This window comes from Neoarius graeffei, chromosome 3, assembly GCF_027579695.1.
Source record: "Neoarius graeffei isolate fNeoGra1 chromosome 3, fNeoGra1.pri, whole genome shotgun sequence".
Taxonomy (NCBI): Eukaryota; Metazoa; Chordata; class Actinopteri; order Siluriformes; family Ariidae; genus Neoarius; species Neoarius graeffei.
In genome coordinates this window covers 7,786,524-7,803,808 of record NC_083571.1, presented here as the reverse complement: position 1 = coordinate 7,803,808, position 17,285 = coordinate 7,786,524, and the positions used below count along the sequence as shown (strand labels likewise).

The following is a 17,285-nucleotide window of genomic DNA, read 5'->3' as shown; positions in this document are numbered from 1 at the left end:
CAGGTGTGACCTCTGGATACTGTATATAAATTCAAATAGTTATTGCTACTGACAGAACGGATGCTTTTACGCCACTGCTTGGAAACTAGAATCAATACGACAGACAAGCGACTGAGTAAACATTCATCAGAAAGCACCGAGCAATCAGAACACACTTAAATAATGACCGGAGCAAAACACAATGATCATACTCAGCTCTCTGAAAGGGGAATCACAAGACATTTGATTCGATTCCGTGAGTCACACTGTAGTAAAACCTAATAAACACTCACCGGCCACTCACAGCCAATCCCTCAACAGCAGCACAATGCATCAAATCATTCAGATACAAATCAAGAGCTCAGTTAATGTTCACAATGTTCACAACGTTCAAACGTCAGAATGGGAAAAATTGTGGTCTCACAGTGAAGTGTGACTTTCTTTCTTTCACTGTGGCATGGGTGTTGGTTCGAGCCAGATGGACTGGTTTGAGTATTTCAGAAGCTGCTGATCTCCTGGGGTTTTCACACACAACAGTCTCTAGAGTTTACACAGAAAGAATGGTGCAAAAAACAAAAAACATCAAGTGAGTTGAGTGAACAACAGTTCTGTGGGTGGAAACAAACGCCTCGTTGATAAGAGAGGTCCGAGGAAAATGGACAGATTGATTCGAGCTTCTTTCCCAGGAAGGATATAATAACTCATATAATCACTCTTTACAACCGTGGTGAGCAGAAAAGCATCTCAGCAGAAAAACAACAGCAGAAGGAACATCAGGTTCTACTCCTGCAGCCAAGAACAGGGATCTTAGAATCAACAAGAAGTTCCTATTAAAGTGGCCAGTGAGTGTATTTCCATTACAGCTTTTTGGATACTAAAAAAATTTCAAAATATTTATGTATTCAAAGGCCAAAATTGTACGTTGGAATGTTTAAGATCGATCAAAATATGTATTTTCTAAACTAAAAAAGCAGCATTTAGATTCCATATATCTATGTAGAGGGCGGCACGGTGGTGTAGTGGTTAGCGCTGTCGCCTCACAGCAAGAAGGTCCGGGTTCGAGCCCCGTGGCCGGCGAGGGCCTTTCTGTGCGGAGTTTGCATGTTCTCCCCGTGTCCACGTGGGTTTCCTCCGGGTGCTCCGGTTTCCCCCACAGTCCAAAGACATGCAGGTTAGGTTAACTGGTGACTCTAAATTGAGCGTAGGTGTGAGTGTGAGTGTGAATGGTTGTCTGTGTCTATGTGTCAGCCCTGTGATGACCTGGCGACTTGTCCCGGGTGTACCCCGCCTTTCGCCCGTAGTCAGCTGGGATAGGATCCAGCTTGCCTGCGACCCTGTAGAATAGGATAAAGCGGCTAGAGATAATGAGAATGAGATGAGATATCTATGTAGCTACAGCAGAAGTTCCCAAATAAAGACATTGTACATTTCCTACGACCCCAAGCCTTGGCATTTCGGCCACCACACTTGTAAATCCATAGTCTTTAAATGTTTCTGTATGAAATGTTTTTTTTTTTTTTCATATACATCCAACTATGCCAGAGGTAGATGGAGAAATACAGTGTCTTGCAAAAGTATTCATCCCCCTTTGGTGTTTTGTCGCATTACAAGCTGGAATTAAAATTTATTTTTGGACGGTTAGCACCATTTGATTTGCACAACGTGCCTACAACTTAAGGTAAAAATAGTTTTTTTTTTTATTATGACACAAACAATAATTAAGATGAAAAAACAGAAATCTGAAGTATGCATAGGTATTCCCCCCCAAAGTCAATACTTTGTCGAGCCACCTCTTGCTGCAATTACAGCTGCAAGTCTCTTGGGGTTTCTCTCTATTAGCTTAGCACATCTAGCCACTGGGATTTTTGCCTGTTCCTCAAGGCAAAACTGCTCCACCTCATTCAAGTTAGATGGGTTGCGTTGGTCTACAGCAATCTTCAAGTTATGCCACAGATTCTCAATTGGACTGAGGTCTGGGCTTTGATTAGGCCATTCCAAGACATTTAAATTTTTCCCATTAAACCACTCCAGTATAGCTTTAGCAGTATGTTTAGGGTCATTGTCCTGCTGGAACGTGAACCTCCATCCCAGTCTCAAACCTCTGGCCGACTCAAACAGGTTTTCCTCCAGAATTGCCCTGTATTTAGTGCCATCCATCTTTCCTTCAGTCCTGACCAGCTTTCCTGTCCCTGCAGATGAAAAACATCCCCACAGCATGATGCTGCCACCACCATGCTTCACTGTAGGAATGATGTTCTCAGGGTGTTGGGTTTGCGCCACACATGGCTTTTCCCATGATGGCTGAAAAGATCAATTTTAGTCTCATTTGACCAGAAGCTATTCTTCCATGTGTTTGGGGAGTCTGCCACATGCTGTTGGGCAAACTCCAAACATGTTTTCTTAAGCAAGGACTTTTTTTCTGGCCACTCTTCCATAAAGCCCCGCCCACTCTGTGGAGTGTGCAGCTTAAAGTGGTCCAATGGACAGATACTCCCATCTCCGCCGTGGATCTCTGCAGCTCCTTCAGTGTTCTCTTTGGTGTCTTTGTTGCATCTCTGATTAATGCCCTCCTTACCCGGTCTGTGAGTTTTGGTGGGCAGGGCCTTCTCTTGTCAGGTTTGTAGTGGTGCCATATTCTTTCCATTTTGCTATAATGGATTTAATGGAGCTCTGTGGGATATTCACAGTTTGAGATATTTTTTAGAACCCAACCCTGATCTATACTTCTCCACAACTTTGTCTCTGACCTGTTTGGAGGCTCCTTGGTTTTCATGTTGCTTGCTTAGTCGTGTTGCAGAGTCAGGGTCCTTCCAGAACAGGTTGATTTATACAGACATCATGTGACAGATCATGTGGCACTTTGATTGCACACAGATGGATCTTAATCAACTAATGATGTGACTTATGAAGTGAATCGGTTGGACCAGCTCTTATTTAGGGGTGAATATGAAAGGGGGTGAATACTTATGCACAGTCCAGATTTCTGTTTTTTCAACTTATTGTTTGTGTCACAAAAATAAATTATAATTCAACTTTAAAGTCGTCGGCATGTTGTGTAAATCAAATGGTCCTAACCTTCGAAACATCCATTTTAATTCCAGCTTGTAATGCGACAAAACAGGACAAGCACCAAGGGGGATGAATACTTTTGCAAGACATGATAGATAGATAGATAGATAGATAGATAGATAGATAGATAGATAGATAGATAGATAGATAGATAGATAGATAGATATTTTATTCATCCCAAAGGAAATTAAGGAAATTAAGTTTACTTCACTAAAACTGGAATAATTACCAGGTCTTAGTGAGACTTCTTGTTCTTTGCATATGAAACAATATCACTGTGGTGCACATGCATTTCTGATTTGTCATACCTGCAATACATAATGTGAACAATCTCTTTTATCTCCATCTCAGACACAATCCTTATAATATTTCTCATCTCATCTCATTATCTCTAGCCGCTTTATCCTGCTCTACAGGGTCGCAGGCAAGCTGGAGCCTATCCCAGCTGACTATGGGCGAAAGGCGGGGTACACCCTGGACAAGTCGCCAGGTCATCACAGGGCTGACACAGACACAGACAACCATTCACACTCACATTCACACCTACGCTCAATTTAGAGTCACCAGTTAACCTAACCTGCATGTCTTTGGACTGTGGGGGAAACCGGAGCACCCGGAGGAAACCCACACGGACACGGGGAGAACATGCAAACTCCGCACAGAAAGGCCCTCGCCGGCCACGGGGCTCGAACCCGGACCTTCTTGCTGTGAGGTAACGGCGCTAACCACTACACCACCGTGCTGCCTATAATATTTCTTACATCAGAAATTGTTCTGTACATTATCAACGCGCTATGCGGATTTACATTTTCTGTTTGTGTGCAGAAATTGATTCAGTTCTGATTGCTAGTTTTAAAACTAGATATTGACAGTTACATAATATTTTTAAACTAAGTTTAAAAGAGAGCGAGCCAGACAGAGAGAAACCCTGCCACTTGTAGACTTGCTTTTTCCAACCTTGTCCCAAAGCGATTCAAATTTGGGTAAAAAAATGACACTCTGGCAACCCTGAGTATTAATAAAGAACAAAACATTTTTCATTGTGAATGTAACATATTGAAAATGTTGGCCATTGATAAACAGGTCAATGAGAAAATGATGACGCAAATAAAGACTCTGATAGACAAGAAATCTAAAAAAAAGTAAAAATAATCTAAAAATGTAAAAAAAAAAAATCGAGCTAGTTTGCTAGCCTTTAGCTGTTAGGACACTGGGGCCCACTTTACGGTATTTAAATACGTCTAAAAATATTCTTCAGAGATGAAGATTTCCACATAGGTGTACTTTAAACCGTCATATTTTTTAACAGATGAACATTAGCTCTCGTTATCTTTACAAAATCCTCAACCCAAACAAAGCACGAACCTCACAGGAGATTAAAGTTCTTTATTTCTTTTCATTTTTTAGCACAATCAGTCCATCGTTCATAAAAGACTAAAGACTCCAAAAGGCAGATTAGTGCAGAGTGTAAATGCTAATCATGTCAATGTGACAGTTTCAGGAAGGAACCCTGAACATATCTATCAGATTACGAAGCTCGACACGGGAGACGGAAATGAACGCGAGATATTAGTGATTTAGTGATCGACTGTACACTGAGGAAAACATTAGCACCTCCAGTGTTTAACGTTTTCATTTGTTTCCACTTGGACAGATCGAGTGCTCATTCAACACTGAGGCTATTTTGGTGTGTTGCGAAGAAAGAAAAATGAGAAACGGAGTGAAAAGGCGCTGAAAGAGAGATGTAAGAGGACATAAAACCCTGCACGGTGTGTTTACAACTTTATAATCCGTCCTGGGAGTCAGTTCGTTTTGGAATCTGATGTGCACTGGTGTTCTGACTGCGCCACGTTTTTAAAAAAATGATTTCAATAAGCGAGTGATGAATAAATCAGAGATGAATGAATAAGAAAGAAAAACACGCGCGTCATTTACATATCTTATTCATTATTAAAGAATGCAAAATCTTTCATTTTATCCATTTATACACTCACTGGACACTTGAATAGGAGCTTGTTGTTGGTTCCAAGACTCCTGTTCTTCGCTGCAGGAGTAGAACCCAATGTGTTCTTCTCTCTGTTGCTTTTCTGCTGAGATGCTTTTCTGCTCACCGCTGTTGTAAAGAGTGATTATATGAGTTACAACCCCGATTCCAAAAAAGTTGGGACCTATTGGCAATAGGTCATTAACATGACTGGGTATAAAAAGAGCATCTTGGAGTGGCAGCGGCTCTCAGAAGTAAAGATGGGAAGAGGATCACCAATCCCCCTAATTCTGCGCCGACAAATAGGGGAGCAATATCAGAAAGGAGTTCGACAGTGTAAAATTGCAAAGAGTTTGAACATATCATCATCTACAGTGCATAATATCATCAAAAGATTCAGAGAATCTGGAAGAATCTCTGTGCATAAGGGTCAAGGCTGGAAAACCATACTGGGTGCCCGTGATCTTCGGGCCCTTAGACGGCACTGCATCACATACAGGCATGCTTCTGTATTGGAAATCACAAAATGGGCTCAGGAATATTTCCAGAGAACATTATCTGTGAACACAATTCACCGTGCCATCCACCGTTGCCAGCTAAAACTCTATAGTTCAAAGAAGAAGCCGTATCTAAACACGATCCAGAAGCGCAGACGTCTTCTCTGGGCCAAGGCTCATTTAAAATGGACTGTGGCAAAGTGGAAAACTGTTCTGTGGTCAGACGAATCAAAATTTGAAGTTCTTTATGGAAATCAGGGACGCCGTGTCATTCGGACTAAAGAGGAGAAGGACGACCCGAGTTGTTATCGGTGCTCAGTTCAGAAGCCTGCATCTCTGATGGTATGGGGTTGCATTAGTGCGTGTGGCATGGGCAGCTTACACATCTGGAAAGACACCATCAATGCTGAAAGGTATATCCAGGTTCTACAGCAACATATGCTCCCATCCAGACGACGTCTCTTTCAGTGAAGACCTTGCATTTTCCAACATGACAATGCCAAACCACATACTGCATCAATTACAGCATCATGGCTGCGTAGAAGAAGGGTCCGGGTACTGAACTGGCCAGCCTGCAGTCCAGATCTTTCACCCATAGAAAACATTTGGCGCATCATAAAACGGAAGATACGACAAAAAAGACCTAAGACAGTTGAGCAACTAGAATCCTACATTAGACAAGAATGGGTTAACATTCCTATCCCTAAACTTGAGCAACTTGTCTCCTCAGTCCCCAGACGTTTACAGACTGTTGTAAAGAGAAAAGGGGATGTCTCACAGTGGGAAACATGGCCTTGTCCCAACTTATTTGAGATGTCTTGTTGTCATGAAATTTTAAATCACCTAATTTTTCTCTTTAAATGATACATTTTCTCAGTTTAAACATTTAATATGTCATCTGTGTTCTATTCTGAATAAAATATGGAATTTTGAAACTTCCACATCATTGCATTCTGTTTTTATTTATAATTTGTACTTTGTCCCAACTTTTTTGGAATCGGGGTTGTACTATATCCTTCCACCTATAGAACTGTCACTCACTCACTTGATGTTTTTTGTTTTGCGCACCATTCTATCTGTGTAAACTCTAGAGACTGTTGTGTGTGAAAACCCCAGGTGATTTCTCAGCAGTTCCTGAAATAATCAAACCAACATCCAGAGTGTGCCACAGTGAAAGAAAGTCACACGTCACCGTGAGATCACAATTTTCCCCATTCTGATGTTTGAACATTGTGAACTTTAACTGAAGGTGCATGGAGGGGTGTTTCTAATAAAGTGTCCGGTGAGGGTAGTTACATTTACTGGAGTGGAACTTCCGTGAAACAGGTTAGCTCCTGTTCTCACTTATGTTCTAGCAGCTACAAACAGCCTTTCCCTCACCAGAGTCTCTTTTTTTTTCTTGATCGCAGTTGATCGTCCGTGTCGCCAAGAAACCGCAAAGAAGCGTAAACTCATCTGTCAGATCAATGATGAGCTTCCTCATGTGAATGAGCTGTTACTATAGAAACGATAGCACGTGAGACCGAGTGCATGAATATAATCCTGTGGTTTGCAGCTGCGCTCCTGTCAGAGGATTAATCAACACCTCCTGACCAACCAGAACGGAGAATTCAAAATGGTGTGGTAATTCTAATGAATGAATAATGTATGAGAGATATATTAAGGCCATTGTTAATTATTCACACTTGTTTTGTTTTTTTTAATCACAGCTGAAAGTGTTTTTCTTGGCCATCTGTTCAGCCCACGTTATTTTCAGCTCGTTACTGAAAACATGCTCATAAGTCATTTTTTCTGCAATTACTCACCAATTACAGCCAAATCCCCAATGATGAATTAACCCTCACTGTGTTCAGTCTGGGTTCGTCTGGATGTAAATCAACACATCAGGTATTCAGTCAACGTTGAACACAGCTGAGGCAAAAGTTTGCACCCCTCCATAACAAAATAATGGTGCGTATCTGTATGGCCTTGATAGTATATTTTTTTTAACTTATGATACATTCACTGGCCACTTTATTAGGAACACCCATCCATCCACCCGCTGTTTTATGCAGTTCTCGAATCAGCCAATCCCTTGACAGCAGCACAATGCATCAAATCATGCAGGATTGCTGTGGCATGGGTGTTGGTTTAAGCCAGATGGACTGGTTTGAGTATTTCAGAAACTGCTGATCTCCTGGGGTTTTCACACACAACAGTCTCTAGAGTTTACACAGACAGAATGGTGCAAAAAACAAAAAACATCGAGTGAGTGAGTGAGTGAGTGAGTGACAGTTCTGTGGGTGGAAACAAACATCTTGTTGATAAGAGAGCTCAAAGGAAAATGGACAGATTGGTTTGAGCTTTTTTACCAGGAAGGATATAGTAACTCATATAATCACTCTTTACAACCATGGTGAGCAGAAAAGCATCTCAGCAGAAAAGCAACAAAGAGATAAGAGCATACTGGGTTCCATTCCTGCAGCCAAGAACAGGATCTTGATCTTAGAATCAAGAACAAAAAAGTCAAAGTCCTTCTCACACCAGAATCTGGTCTTCCCAGGCAGTCTCCTGTCCAACTGGTGTATGGGTGTGGTGCCGATCTCCATTTCAATAGATAGTTTTCACTGACGTCACGGCATTCCGGGGAACGCCCTCCAGCCGCCATCTTGTGGGGCAAACAAAACGGACCATCGCCATTACCGGCTACGTTATCTTGGACGAATTTATGAAGTTATATAGTCAGTTTTCTAAAATAAAGATCAATGTCGGCAAAATCAAGCAAACAGAAGTATATAGATACATTAGACGACATCTCACGACAACGGTATGCAGCCAAACTGGCCTTGATTGGGGGAATTGACCCCTACGAAGTGGACAAAGATGCATTTTCAAGTGACTATGCAGGGCTGCCAAAGCCTGAAACTGCCAAAGCCTGCTCCAAAGCCTGAAACTGACTTCATCAAACTTTAAAGGCTGTCTGATATATACAACTTTATATATTCACAGCGCGCCTTTTGGCGGATGCCGCCTTTTTCACGGCTGAATCGCGCAGATCCGATTTTTTTTTTTTTTTAGGGGGGGCACTGGAGTGTCTGATTATAATTTCAAAGTAAATTCTGTATTAAAATTACTAAATAAGCAAATCCGTTACAGTCCATGAAACAGGAAGTATAAGGATGAGAAAAAAACAGTTTAAATCGCAAAGCTGCGCACATTTGCGCAGTCCTGCACACCGCTCGAGCTGCGCAAATGTGCGCAGCTTTGCAATTTAAACTGTTTTTTTCTCATCCTTATACTTCCTGTTTCATGGACTGTAACAGATTTGCTTATTTAGTAATTTTAATACAGAATTTACTTTGAAATTATAATCAGACACTCCAACGCCCCCCCTTAAAAAAAAATTGGATCTGCGCGATTCAGGCGGCATCCGCCAAAAGGCGCGCTGTTTGCATCCCAAACACAAATCAAATCATACAGAATAGACCTAAAATGTTTTTCAAAAATGACCCTTGCGTGAGTGAAGTGACAAGTTTCAAATAGAAACGTGACAAACGAGCGATATTAAGTGTACATTACAATGTAAACGTACACTCAGCGGTTCCAGTTAGGCATTCTCCAGAGATTGTTTACATGATGTTTTCGTTTCTAAAAACAAACTTAAACACAATTGATTGTTTATTTAAACAACTTACCACTTATAAAATGATCGGAGCAGACTTTGCTGTGTCTGGAAGGCTGATAATCCGTGCGGTTGATTCTCGCAAGCCATAGATTTCTCCTTTGTATGCTGAGTTTGTTTGTTTGCTCGCCTTCGTGCTCCCGTACAGTGGGAATTCCATAAAAGCTCCGCTTGACTTCATCATCTGACCTATTACGACAGCCGTGAATACAACAGGTGTGCACCATTGCTAGCTTTAAATAGCCTGCTTGGGTTCTTTTGAAGACTTTGTACTCGCGCGTTACAATGTGTGCTCAGTCACCCGTACGGTAAGCTTGACCCGCAAGATGGCCGCCACTAGGGAATCCCTGACTCTGTGACGTCATGTGAAAACTATCTATAGCCCTCAGCCTCTCACCTCTACAGCTAGGGTTACAGTCGGGGCCGTGTCCTCTGGTAACCGCGAGAGTTTGACTTCCCCACTCGCAGCATACCTTGCCAGATGGTAGTAGGTACCATTTTTATGATGGTCTTTGGTATGACCGGACCATTAGTAGAACTCAGGATCTCCCAATCAAGAGGCGGACACGCTAACCACTAGACCAACTCGCGGTCAGAATCAAGAACAAGTTCCAATTAAACTGGCCAGTGAGTGTATGTTTTCTCTGATATCCAATACACTTTATGTTGTTGTTGCTGGGATTGGTCAGATTCTGATACTAGGTATTGCAATCAATCAAATTAAAGGTTTCAGGCCTTGCTTAAGGGCATAACAAAGGCACTTTGGCAATGCTGGGGTTTGACCTCATGATCAGCAGTCCACCATCTTAACCACTGAGCTTTCAATCCATGCACAAGCCATGAGCAAAACATATCAACACACACACAAATCAAAATGATCTATAAAAAGAATGTCCAAAATTATTGCTCCAAATGCAGCTCCTTCCAAACTAAAATCTCATCTCTTTTCCCCGTACCTCTGACACTTCCTTCCAACATTTTTTTTTAATTATTATTTCATTCACACTCTTTTTGAATTATTTATGTCAGGAATAACACACAAAGGACCATGCTGTTACATGAAAATAACATGATACGGCTTGACGTGTAGCAAAGCGATTTTTCCAGCGATTACAATCTGTAATTTATTAATGGGCAACAAGTACAGCTACAGGATCTTATCTACTAGGGGTTGCGATCGAGCCAGTGCTTTTCCCAGGAACACTGGCAGGAACACACCACACAAGTTCACACACTCGTGCACACCTATACTGTAGGTGATTTTCAGTCACTTGATGTCCTACCAGTAGGTTTCTTGGGAGGTGGGAAGAAACCGGAGATCCCTAAGAACTCCAGGATCTCCTCATGTCTCTGAGGGTTTCCTCAAGGTTCTCTAGTTTCCCAAGGTTCTCAATCCCAAAAACATACCAGTAGGTGGATGATCATCTCCAAATCCTGTATTCCTGACTCACAATCAGTGTTCCAGGGATAGACTCTGGATCTGCTGCGACCCTGATCAGGATGAAGCACTAACTGAAGAAAAATGGATACATTATTCATTCGGCCTGCATGGAAGGTTTTCCTAATGGACCCTCTAATCAACCTTTAAAGTATTTATGTAGATGTATGTAGAACTGTACACTCTGTATAGTTAAGCGTTTCTTCTAAAGGCTCTAAAGGATCTACAGTAGAACCCTTAATGAGGAAATGTTTCGTTGTAGGGTTCTACATCGAGGTTCTTTACAAGAATAAGATATTTTGATCCATATAGAACCACTTTAGGAAGAACGTCTGAAGAACCCTATATACGAAGACTGTATTTGTCCATTCAGAACAGTTTATTTTATTTACTTATCACTAGTGTCATACCATCACATGTACACCTTTTGTACCTTTGGTGTTTTATCGTTTACCTGTATAGGTGCATGAAGTGAACCTGTAAATTATAACTCGAAAAGCCAATTAACCTTAAAATCATTTTTAAGGTACTCTATATTCACATTGCCAAGTAAATCTGACACAATAAAGGAACAAAATATGTATTTTTGACAGTACCACGTGAGTGACAAGGAGTGGTATGGGTTAATACCCTTTTCTCTGAGACTGTAGGTGTTAATTCAGCACTATAAACACCTGGAACACTGCAATAGTGGGATTTTAACCCTTTCACGCACACACTCGCTGGATGTCAACACTCATGGAGAATCAGTAAACTATTTTCGGGAAAATATAAGATGTTAATGACCTTCAAATCACTTGAGAAGATTAATGTAGTTGAACATAAATCATTACTGATTTCTGCTGATATTTAGAATATTTGCTTTTCTCAATATCTCTGGTAGAGGGATTTAAATAAAATCATAAATTAGATAAATTAAAAAAATGTTTTTGTGCCTGACCCTGACGAATGTCTGTGCTTTTTTTTTGTTAAATAAATAAATAATTTTATTGATTTTTTTTTTTTTTACCTCAGCTGTATCATGCAACATTCCCAAAATATTGTACATATGTCTAAAAAATATTGTACAACTCCGATTCCAAAAAAGTTGGGACAAAGTACAAATTGTAAATAAAAACGGAATGCAATGATGTGGAAGTTTCAAAATTCCATATTTTATTCAGAATAGAACATAGATGACATATCAAATGTTTAAACTGAGAAAATGTATCATTTAAAGAGAAAAATTAGGTGATTTTAAATTTCATGACAACACCACATCTCAAAAAAGTTGGGACAAGGCCATGTTTCCCACTGTGAGACATCCCCTTTTCTCTTTACAACAGTCTGTAAACGTCTGGGGACTGAGGAGACAAGTTGCTCAAGTTTAGGGAGAGGAATGTTAACCCATTCTTGTCTGATGTAGGATTCTAGTTGCTCAACTGTCTTAGGTCTTTTTTGTCGTATCTTCCGTTTTATGGTGCGCCAAATGTTTTCTATGGGTGAAAGATCTGGACTGCAGGCTGGCCAGTTCAGTACCCGGACCCTTCTTCTACGCAGCCATGATGCTGTAATTGATGCAGTATGTGGTTTGGCATTGTCATGTTGGAAAATGCAAGGTCTTCCCTGAAAGAGACGTCGTCTGGATGGGAGCATATGTTGCTCTAGAACCTGGATATACCTTTCAGCATTGATGGTGTCTTTGCAGATGTGTAAGCTGCCCATGCCACACGCACTAATGCAACCCCATACCATCAGAGATGCAGGCTTCTGAACTGAGCGCTGATAACAACTTGGGTCATCCTTCTCCTCTTTAGTCCGAATGACACGGCGTCCCTGATTTCCATAAGGAACTTCAAATTTTGATTCGTCTGACCACAGAACAGTTTTCCACTTTGCCACAGTCCATTTTAAATGAGCCTTGGCCCAGAGAAGACGTCTGCGCTTCTGGATCATGTTTAGATACGGCTTCTTCTTTGAACTATAGAGTTTTAGCTGACAACGGCGGATGGCACGGTGAATTGTGTTCACAGATAATGTTCTCTGGAAATACTCCTGAGCCCGTTTTGTGATTTCCAATACAGAAGCATGCCTGTATGTGATGCAGTGCCGTCTAAGGGCCCGAAGATCACGGGCACCCAGTATGGTTTTCCGGCCTTGACCCTTACGCACAGAGATTCTTCCAGATTCTCTGAATCTTTTGATGATATTATGCACTGTAGATGATGATATGTTCAAACTCTTTGCAATTTTACACTGTCGAACTCCTTTCTGATATTGCTCCACTATTTGTCGGCGCAGAATTAGGGGGATTGGTGATCCTCTTCCCATCTTTACTTCTGAGAGCCGCTGCCACTCCAAGATGCTCTTTTTATACCCAGTCATGTTAATGACCTATTGCCAACTGACCTAATGAGTTGCAATTTGGTCCTCCAGCTGTTCCTTTTTTGTACCTTTAACTTTTCCAGCCTCTTATTGCCCCTGTCCCAACTTTTTTGAGATGTGTTGCTGTCATGAAATTTCAAATGAGCCAATATTTGGCATGAAATTTCAAAATGTCTCACTTTCGACATTTGATATGTTGTCTATGTTCTATTGTGAATACAATATCAGCTTTTGAGATTTGTAAATTATTGCATTCCGTTTTTATTTACAATTTGTACTTTGTCCCAACTTTTTTGGAATCGGGGTTGTAGTTTTTTTTATTTATTTATTTATTGTCTAAAAAGACACTGGATGATGTCCCCCCTTTATTTTAGGTATATCCTTGGTTTAGTCATGGTACTCCTAGACATCAGACACCCTGTTTATATTATGAATATAACATTTATTAATATAATATCTATTTAAGAAGAAAGAAACTTTACATCCCTGTGGAAATTAAATTTAAAAAAAAACTGAAGAAAATTACTTATGTACGATCGTGTTACCAATGAATACTACTGAAGCCCATTTCTGCCGCAGTAATAATAATGAGAAGGTTTCTCCGAATAATGACTTAATTCTATATCTCTGAGATCATTTTCACATAATTATGGCTTTCTATCACATCTACAATAATCCTGTCGAAATATGAGAAACTCTCATAATTATGACTTAATATAGTATCTAACAAATGTTGTCATATGTTAATCATAATGACTCAGTATCTCATACTCATGACTATTACTATCTCATAAATATAATTAAGACTTAAGTTCTCATAATAATGAGATATTAAGTCATAATTTTGAGAAAATGTCCTCATTATTATGAAATGGTAAGTCATTATTATTATGATGAGTACTATCTTGTGAATCACGGTGGTGTAGTGGTTAGCACTGTCGCCTCACAGCAAGAAGGTTCTGGATTGGGTTTGAACCTCATGGGGGTTCAACGACGGGGGCCTTTCTGTGTGGAGTATGGATGTTCTCCACCATGTCTACATGGGTTTCCTCCCACCGTCCAAAGACATGCAGATTAGGTAAAAATACCCAGCCACTGGGGTTGCACAAGCCAGTGCATACTTAGTGCTGGTTCCAAGCCTGGACAGATGAAGGAGGTTTGCGTCAGGAAGGGCATCCGGTGTAAAACCTATGCCAAATCAAAGTATGCAGAACAGATCTGCTGTGGTGACCCTAACAGGAGCAGCTGGAAGAAGAAGACTATCTCATTAATATATCTAGAGACCTGTGCAGGTCGGAGCACAGCCTTTTACGTCGACGTCAGGATTCAAACCGACATTACTAAATCTGTTCCTTTCCTGGACTGCTCAGCCACAGAGGATTACAGTGCAAATTGAGGTTATGTAACGTGGTGCTTACGTAGTCAGTATGCAGTGGTGCCACACCACGACTGCAGCTGGCACACCAATTACATTCTTAAACACACTTGAACTTGGTTAAACACACACACACAGACAAAGGCTGAGCCAATAATGATTTACTAGCTCATAACAATGAAATATTTAGTCGTAATTTTGAGAAAATGATCTCCTTGTTGGGCGGCACGGCGATGTAGTGGTTAGCACTGTTGGCTCATAGCAAGAAGGTTCTGGGTTCAAGCCCAGTGGCTAATGGGGGCTTTTCTGTGTGGAGTTTGCATGCTGTCTGTGTGGGTTTCTTCCAGGTGCTCTAGTTTCCCCACAAACATGCAGGTTAAGCTAATTGGTGGCTCTAAATTGCTCTGTGCGAGTGTGCAGAAAGGAACTTAACTTGGCCTACTGCTTCAATTCTTGCCAAGTCAACCAAACATGGTTCGCCTCAAGCCTGGATTGGGTGTGACGGTGATGTTATTATGACATAGTATCTCATAATCATGAGATACATTCTCATTATTGTTAAATAGTAAGTCATAACTATGATATCAATCCATTATCTGTAACCGCATATCCTGTGCAGGGTCGCAGGAGCCTATCCCAGCTGACTATGGGTGAGAGGCGGGGTACACCCTGGACAAGTCGCCACATCATTACAGGGCTGACACATAGAGACGAACAACCATTCACACCTACGGTCAATTTAGAGCCACCAATTAACCTAACCTGCATGTCTTTGGACTGTAGGGGAAACTGGAGCACCCGAAGGAAACCCATTCAGACACGGGAAGAACATGCAAACTCCACACAGAAAGGCCCTCGCTGGCCACTGGACTCGAACCCAGACCTTCTTGCTGTGAGGCGACAGTGCTAACCACTACACCACCGTGCCGCCATAAATAGTAAGTCATAATTATGATATCCATCCATTATCCGTAACCGCTTATCCTGTGCAGGGTCGCAGGTGAGCTGGAGCCTATCCCAGCTGACTATGGGCGAAAGGTGGGGTACTTGACCCTGGACAAGTCGCCAGATCATTACAGGGCTGACACATAGAGACGAACAACCATTCACACCTACGGTCAATTTAGAGCCACCAATTAATCTAACCTGCATGTCTTTGGACTGTCGGGGAAACTGGAGCACCCAAAGGAAACCCATGCGGACACAGGAAGAACATGCAAACTCCACACAGAAAGGCCCTCGCCGGCCACTGGACTCGAACCCGGACCTTCTTGCTGTGAGGCGACAGTGCTAACCACTACACCACCGTAAATAGTAAGTCATAATTATGATATCCATCCATTATCCTGTGCAGGGTCGCAGGCGAACTGGAGCCTATCCCAGCTAACTATGGGCGAAAGGTGGGGTACTTGACCCTGGACAAGTCGCCAGATCATTACAGGGCTGACACATAGAGACGAACAACTATTCACACCTACGGTCAAGGGTGGCACGGTGGCGTAGTGGTTAGCGCTGTCACCTCGCAGCAAGAAGGTCCGGGTTCGAGCCCCTTGGCCGGCGAGGGCCTTTCTGTGTGGAGTTAGCATGGGTTTCCTCCAGGTGCTCCGGTTTCCCCCACAGTCCAAAGACATGCAGGTTAGGTTAACTGATGACTAAATTGAGCGTAGGTGTGAATGTGAGTGTGAATGGTTGTCTGTGTCTAAGTGTCAGCCCTGTGATGACCTGGCGACTTGTCCAGGGTGTACCCTGCCTTTGGCCTATAACCTTCTTGCTGTGAGGCGACAGCGCTAACCACTACACCACCGTGCCGCCCTAATAATGATATCGTGTCTCATAATTATGATGATTAATGTCTAATAATAATAATAATGAGATATTATTATGATACGCCATGTGACATCTTTTTTCCCCCAGTGGAAAAACAGGCTTCCATCCAACACTGGGTGTAAATAGACTATTAGGTGTTGAATTAAGCATCTAGGGCTTTTTTTCCTCACCTAACAGAGAGCCAGCGAGGATGAGGAGCTGAGCGGAGATGGCGAAGTCCCGGTACGCTCCTTCCTCCTCCTTGTCCTCGCCCGGTTGCTCCGCGTCTCCCCACACCCGCACCGCCGAGCTGGAGTTCACTAACCCCGGGGACAGGCTCGGGGAGGTCACGTTCTCGGTGAGAGAAACCCAAGCGTCTACGTCCATGTTGATGCTTCATGCCTGGTGAAGCTGCCAGACGTCCATCACGGAGGCGGCGCCGAGGACACAGACAGGGACGGGGACACGGGGACACGGCCGCCGCGGCGCGGCGCGCGCTTCTGTGCGCAATGATGCAGAAGCGCTTCAGAGAAATGTCCATATCAATGCCCCCGACATGTCTGGAACAGCCCCATTAGGACATTCAGGATATGATCCATCCACCTGTCAAAACCCAGTCCTACAGCACAGAGCAAAAGGAAACACCATGACACACAGATACACTCATATCATCTCCTAAAATATCATATAATCCGGTCCAATCCGCGTCATAAGCACGTTATGACGCCTGAGGAGCATGCACCAGACCAGAGCATCACATCATTCCCAACATGCTGCAGAGAAAAATCCCAAAATCATACCTTATTCACAAATCGCATCCTGAAACTCTGAAATCCTACTAGCAGAATGGAAGGAAGAGGATCGAGGACAGGAGACAGGAGGTGCTGTTTCATCATGGAACAGGGCACCACATGCAGAGCCACACCTCCTCTGCACATGAGCTTCATCAGGAGCTTTCAGCATCCACAGCTTCTCTGTTCCGAGCGACAGAGACCAGCCATGCGAGCCTGGAGTCCAGCTCAGTGTCACAGGGATGACTCTGAGCACCTATAACTTGGAGAATTTTTGTGATCGAGTGCTCAAAAAAAGCCTGATGAGCATCAACGACGCTT

The 17,285-nt window shown here is 42.4% G+C and overlaps 1 protein-coding gene across 1 annotated transcript in view; it reads right to left on the bottom strand.

Moving 5' to 3' along the window:
• gpr176 (G protein-coupled receptor 176) overlaps positions 1-16,605 on the bottom strand; it is a 39,494-nt gene extending 22,889 nt beyond the window's left edge. The window contains exon 1 of the mRNA XM_060915787.1: positions 16,365-16,605. Coding sequence (XP_060771770.1) covers positions 16,365-16,560 — 196 coding nt within the window. The 5' untranslated portion in view covers positions 16,561-16,605. The remainder of the gene's footprint in view (positions 1-16,364) is intronic.
• Between the last annotated feature and the right edge of the window lie 680 nt (positions 16,606-17,285).